The following is a 6,563-nucleotide window of genomic DNA, read 5'->3' as shown; positions in this document are numbered from 1 at the left end:
TAAAGCTGGAGAAAGCCAGGAAGAGGGATGACCAGATGACGATATCTTGCTGAGGCCCCAGAAAGATCTGCTTCAGTTTGGAGTGAGTGGGGGGGAACACAGAGCCAAGCATCCATGTAGAAACACTTAACACATCTGTTCCTCTGGAACAGATTCCTGTCACTGCAACTTCATTTAATGGATCAATGTAACAGGCTTTACTTGGGCCTGCCCATAAAGATAATTCATTCCATTTGTTATATAGCTCAACCATTTTAAAACTGCCGCACAGGCGGCTTGTCTGCTTCCAGGCTCAAGTCAAGCGTCTGGTTCTAAGATCAGTGGTCCCAAGAGCCTGTTCCAAAGTGCATTAGAACAGGCAATAAATGTGCACACTGCACTCAGGGTGAGCACAGCCAGTAGGAACTGCTGAGCCAAGTGCAACGTGTACACAGATGTATAGGCTGAATGGCAGTCTTTCATAGATACGGCTCCAGGATGTGATCATGTAAAACCAATATTTAACCAAAGGGCAGATTCATGCATTTCAGAGGACACATGAAAAAAACACATGAATTGCTGACTAGATATGTGCTGGGAAATCTGTGCTCAGAATTTACTTCCCAGGCACCTGTGGGCCTGATTTGGGTCAGGACCATGACGTGCTGGGAGAAGGGTCTTATGTCCTCCCACCTGTGCTGTTTTCCCAACCTGAAATGGCCCCTGAAAGCCACTCTTCACCTATTGGTATATGTACCCATAAGATCGTGCACTTCCCCCAAATGGAGCAAACAGAGGGCTCCCCAGGGCTGTTTCAGGTTGGGAAAACAGTGGTGGTAGTGGAGGGTTAAGACCCTTCTCCCAGCACCCCATTATCCTGATCCAAATTGGGCTCCCATGTGCCTGGGAATTAAATTTCAGGCATGGCACTCCCAGAACCCATTTGTCAACAGTCCATGTTGGGGATAGAAGAAGAAAAGAGATTGGATTTATACCCCGCCCTTCACTACCCAAAGGTGTCTCAGAGCAGCTTACAAACTCCTTTCCCTCCCCCTCCCCACAACAGATACCCTGTGAGGTAGGTGGGGCAGAGAGAGCTCTTGACAGAAACTGCTCTTTTTCAAGAACAGCTCTTATCAGAACTATGGCTTGCCCAAGGTCATCCAGCCAGGTGCAAGTGGAGGAGTGGGGAATCAAACCCGGTTCTCCCAAATTAGAGTCCACGCACAACCACTACACCAAACTGAGGACGTTGCCAAGCGTAGATTCAGCCCACGTGCAGTAATCTCCTAGATTTGAATTATAATTTATACAGCTAAGGCTTGAAGCAATACCATCTACAGCTCTTGGGTCCTTTTGTGCGGAAGCTCTAGACTGCAAACCAGGGCACAACATGAAGCCATCAGTAAATAAAGGCCCACCATCTCTTCTTGGGAATCAACCACAGCCAAAGTAGCATTGAGAGAACAGCAGTGCATCTTGCTAGAAGTCCAGTTTCCTTCAGCCTTTGCAAAATAGTAGCATTTCCCTTGGTACCCAACCCAGCCGTTTGGACAGAAGACCTCTGGGCAAGTAGGAAGGGCTGGAGACGGTCCCCTTGGCCTCACTGGAGATAAAAAGGATTTCAGAAGGTGAGTTATTGTAATGGTTGAGTTTGTAACTATTGATTGAGCTGTGTTCAAATTATTAAATTTGAGTATCTGCTTCTTCTTGACCCCTAGAAAGGAAGTCACCTGAAACCAGTTACCAATCTGTATCACAATACAAGTCCCCCCCCCCCCGCTATTTTCCCATTGGCTCTGAGCCAGGTTTCCCTTCCAGATCAGTGTAAACAACAGCATACAAGATAAATAAGTTAACCCTATAATGACTGGATTGTGAGACCTTGCAAACACATACATTTCCAACATTTCAGACTTAATCTTAATTTGTTCTTGGGGATGTAGTTGAAGGGAGGCAGCCTAGATGAAAAGTGAAATGTACCCCGATTTTACTGGAGTCCTCCAGTGGTAACAGTGTTGGCGATAATGCTTGCCAGCGCACTTATTTTTATTCAACATCACTAAGACCAGGGATGGCAGAGCCTCTCCTCACTAGCGCTCACATCTTTTCATGATCGCTGGAATTCTCTCTCTAAAACGGGTATCATAAGTTTACCTCTATGTTAACCTAAACTAGTCAAGCTGCTATAATGGACATGTAGATACAGGCCTATCACCAAGGGGTGCAAGGGCTGCCTTGATGAGGCTGTGGGTACCTATCTCTAAGTGCCAGAGGAGTTAGCCGAGTTAGTCTGTTGCTGCAAAATAGTAAAAAGCTCAGTAGCACCTTTAAGACTAACAAACTTTATTGTAGCATAAGCTTTCGAGAACCACAGCTCTCTTCGTCAGATGCAAGTGATATTCATTGTATTCATTGTTCTCAAACTAATTCGGCACACCTATAAAGTCAACAATGGCCTCTGGGGACAAGAATAGGATGTTTGCAAGAGCCGGCTAGTCTGTCATCCAGCGAGTTCATAATTAAGATGACAGAAGACTCAACACGCAGGGATGAACGCAGGTCCTCACTCACCTGCCAAGACACGGATGAACAGAACGAGATTCAATATTAGGCTTCCCGTGAGGGGAAAAATTATGAGCAGGCTGATACGTTTCAAATCTATGGATGAGAAAGAAAAAAACATTTCAGTATTTTCTGGGTTTCAGTGTTGTTCCAGTGAGTTACTAGCAAAAGGCCTGGAGTTATATCTAACATGCACCTATCAGCCCTATGTGGGAAATTACAATTAACCATCAATGAATGGAGCTTCTGAAAGGGCAATATATGTACTCGAATTAGAACCAGTGTTCCCTCTAAGCTGAGTTACTGTGAGCTGGCTCACGGTTTTTTAGCCTCCAGCTCACACATTTTTGTCTCAGCTCAGGAAGGATGGCTCCACAGCAAACTAATATATGCAGCAGCCAAATGGCTCGCTCACAACTTTAATGCCAGCAGCTCACAAAGTAGAATTTTTGCTCACAGGACTCCACAGCTTAGAGGGAACATTGATTACAGCCACCACTTTTTTTTTAACACCCTCTCTTCTCCCACATTCTGTTCCCAGCATGGGCCAGCCAAATGTTTCTGTGATACTTCGAAGCACACACACACTATTAGTAACATCTAGTAGGCACAGCCATACAAAGCCCCAGCTGTATTTTAAAAGGTTTTATTTAAAAACTGCATTCAGAATAGAAGAGCCAAAAGGTAGAAAAAGCTGCTATTAGCTTTCATGAAAAGCATGGTATCCCAGATGGTATAGGGCTGCCAACTCCAGCTCGGAAAATTTCTGGCGATCTAGAGGACATGCCAGGAGAGGACAGAGAGCTCAGTGGGGATATGATACCAGACAGTCCGACCTCTGAAGCATCCATTTCTTGTAGGGGAAGTGATATTTGTAGGCGGGAGATCAGTTGTAATTAGGGCTGTGAGGTGACCCTTACCAGCAGTCCCCGGCACCTGCCAACACTCAGTAGGGCAGCAGGGAAAAAATGGTGGAAAAATCAGCTTTGTGAAAGCAGAGTGGCGTCACTTCTGGGGAGAACCCAGAAGTGACATCATCATGTTGTCACAACTGTCTAGAATTCAATGGAAACTCTATGGTAAAACCATAAAGACTTGGGTGAATCCTAGAGTGCGGGATGTTATTTACCTGTATGACATAAAAAAGTCATGTCCCATTTCCACACATTAAGTATCTATTCAAAGGGGAGATTTTTTCCCTCCCAGCCTGGTGGCAACAATGGTTATTACAGTTTTATTTATTTACTATATTTACAGACCACCTTTCTTATTGACAATCAAGGCAGATTACACAATATAAATTGATGCAATCAATAGGATGATACATCTAACAAGACAAGCACAGAATATTAGACATGATAGTCAAATACAGATACAAGGCAGGAAAAAATGGTATTTCATCAGTTGATACTATCTGTCCTGCCTGACATTTCAGACAAACTGCTTTACATAACAAAATTAGAGTAGAATAGTAGAATGCAATATAAGGTGGAATGGTAGATTTGAATGTATTTCTCTGGTCTGGTGACAGAGGAGACAGACATAACACTGCAGAACCAATCACCCCACCTTAAAGAAAAGGATGCTGTTAGTTACCTCCATGCTTGAGAGAACATGGATGCGGCACAACAACAGGGTCTCGGTTAATTACTCTCACCATTCCACAATTAAGAAGGGTACATTACACACCAGTCTCCAATTCTGATACATTTATTTGCTTCACTATGTCCCCCCCCTTTTTCATGGGATTAAATCTAAACAAATGGTGACCATATAAACGAAGCTTGTTATTTATGTTTGGCCCTTGTATCTGTTAAACATCTTCATTATGTTGTATCTGCTGCTCACCATCTACCTATATGTATGGACGGTAACTTCCGTTTCAATGCATCTGAAGAAGTGTGCGTGCACATAAAAGCTTATACCCTGAATAAAACTTTGATAGTTTTAAAGGTGTGCCTGAACTTGAATTTTGCTGTTGCTCCAGATTAAGACGGCTACCCACCTGAATCTGCTTTACATAAGCAACCTTTGCCATTTCCACCAGTTTCTCCAGTCTCTGTTGCAGATGAATTCACAGGAACATATTGCTGGGAGTTTTCGAAGTCATGTGCAGCCATCTTGCCTCACTTTTCTAGACCTGTGCAGACTTTGGATAACTTAAGCTAGAGCTTTACTTACTGTGATGTGATCAGAAAAAACATTTTTCAAATACCACTTAATTGTCCGCTTTGTTGTCACAGCCTGCCCAGCCAGACTGGGCTTGATCTGTGTCTCCCTGTCTTCTTCCAGTACTCTTTGTAGCTGCTGTTATGACTTTAGAGCCAGAAACTCAAAACTGAGTAGGGACAGAACCAGAAAAGTTGCGAGGACATTGACCAAAGCAACGGTCTGGCTCTGTCTGCAATTCAGTGGGAAAATCAGGTTTCTGGGTTGAGCTGGTAGAAAACCATCGGGAAAGCTCTCGGGAGTCGAACGGTGGGCAAAATAGACAAAGGCTCGAGAATATGTATTTCAAATTGCCTCCGTGCCACGCCCCCTCGTACATCTTATTGCCCCGATGAATGCGGAGCGTTTCGTCAGGGAGAAGCCAACAGAAATGCCTTTCCCAGGAACCTCCCTAGAGGAGGAGTCACTGGGTGGAGCTTGATAGCAGAGAAAGTCTGGTTCCTTCAGGAGCAGGGGATGTTCTCTGTCGTCTTGTAGAAGGTAATTGGTTTTCTGGTGGGCAGTCGTGTAGTGGGTCTGAAGCAGTAGAACAAATTTTGAGCCCAGCTGGACTCAAAAGTTGTATGTGAGTTAATTAGTGGAAGGGAGGGAGCTGAACCAGCGGTTCGAAAGCAACATAATTGCAAGTAGATAAATGGGTACCCACCCTTAGTAGGGTGGGGGGCACCCTGCCTGGCGTGGTGGTTGCGACGGCGGAGACGGCGGCGGCGAGGCATCGGTTCCGGTGCAGATGGTGTGGCGTGGCGATGCGGCAGCGATGGCGAGCGGGTGCGGCCGGAGGAGCGATCCCTGGCGGCCGAAGAGGCGAGGACATCGGAGTGGCTGCCGCCGAGAAGGGGCGCGCGAGAATGCCAAGCGCTGGCCCAGCGGAGCCGGAAGGGACGTTGCTGAGGCCGGAAGAAGGCGGAGCCGCGCGCTGCAAGAGAGGCAGTTCCACCAAGCGCCAGGAAGAGCACCCCGCCAGAGACCGCCGCCAGAAGACCGCCGACAAAAAAAAAGAACCTGAAGGAAAAACAACACCAACCACCACCACAGGGGGGCCTGGTAGGTTGCCCCACCCCGCATAGAACCTGTGGCCCTAGCTAGGAAAAATTGAAATGGTGACTAGCACCGACTTGTAAGCCGCTCAGAGACCCCTGGATAGGGGGTTCGAGCGGGATATAAAGTGGAATGTAAATAAATAAATAAATAATAAATAAATAATTGGTATTATTATCATAATAGAAGAAAGCCTTCGACAACGTATAATTGGTTGGTATTGTTATGATCGTGTGGTTATCGAAAGGCTGTGTCTTTCAGACTGGAATTACAGTCTGGTTCCTGTGCTTGTGAGATCTGAAATTCTTTTAAAAGAGAAGTCAATTTGGGACAAGGTAAAGCGCTTTGGTGGATTGGAGGCATTGCCGTTGAGTACCCACAAGGCGCGCCCCCCCCCTTTCTCGTTCTTCCAAGCAGGAACCTGTAGTTCAGCTGCAATCAAGAGACAATCTGGTGCAAATTTCTGTTGTTCAGTGTTTACTTCTATAACTTTAGCTCCAGGTTGCCATCTCCAGGTTCAGAAATACCTGGAGATTTTGGGGGTGGAGCCCAGGGGCGGTTCTGCTATGAAACTAATGAAGCTTAAGCTTCAGGGCCTCTAATTCTGAAGCAACTTTAAAATATATATATATATATATTTATAACTTTAGCTCCAGGTTGCCATCTCCAGGTTCAGAAATACCTGGAGATTTTGGGGGTGGAGCCCAGGGGCGGTTCTGCTATGAAACTAATGAAGCTTAAGCTTCAGGGCC

General features: G+C 45.7%; 1 protein-coding gene across 1 annotated transcript in view; it reads right to left on the bottom strand.

The window, feature by feature from the left end:
* The window catches only part of LOC107113556 (C-type lectin domain family 2 member D-like), a 10,122-nt gene extending 4,535 nt beyond the window's left edge, over positions 1–5,587 (bottom strand). Inside the window, exons 1-3 of the mRNA XM_015414909.1 lie at positions 5,446–5,587; positions 2,554–2,640; positions 1,401–1,585 (exon numbers count right to left, since the gene is read on the bottom strand). Of these exons, the coding sequence (XP_015270395.1) occupies positions 1,401–1,585; positions 2,554–2,640; positions 5,446–5,587 (414 nt within the window). The remainder of the gene's footprint in view (positions 1–1,400; positions 1,586–2,553; positions 2,641–5,445) is intronic.
* Between the last annotated feature and the right edge of the window lie 976 nt (positions 5,588–6,563).

This window comes from Gekko japonicus, unplaced genomic scaffold (genome assembly GCF_001447785.1).
Source record: "Gekko japonicus isolate JY-2015 unplaced genomic scaffold, Gekko_japonicus_V1.1 scaffold1695, whole genome shotgun sequence".
In the NCBI taxonomy this organism is placed as follows: Eukaryota; Metazoa; Chordata; class Lepidosauria; order Squamata; family Gekkonidae; genus Gekko; species Gekko japonicus.
Note: the sequence above shows the minus strand (reverse complement) of the source record. Positions and strands in the feature narration are given on the sequence as shown.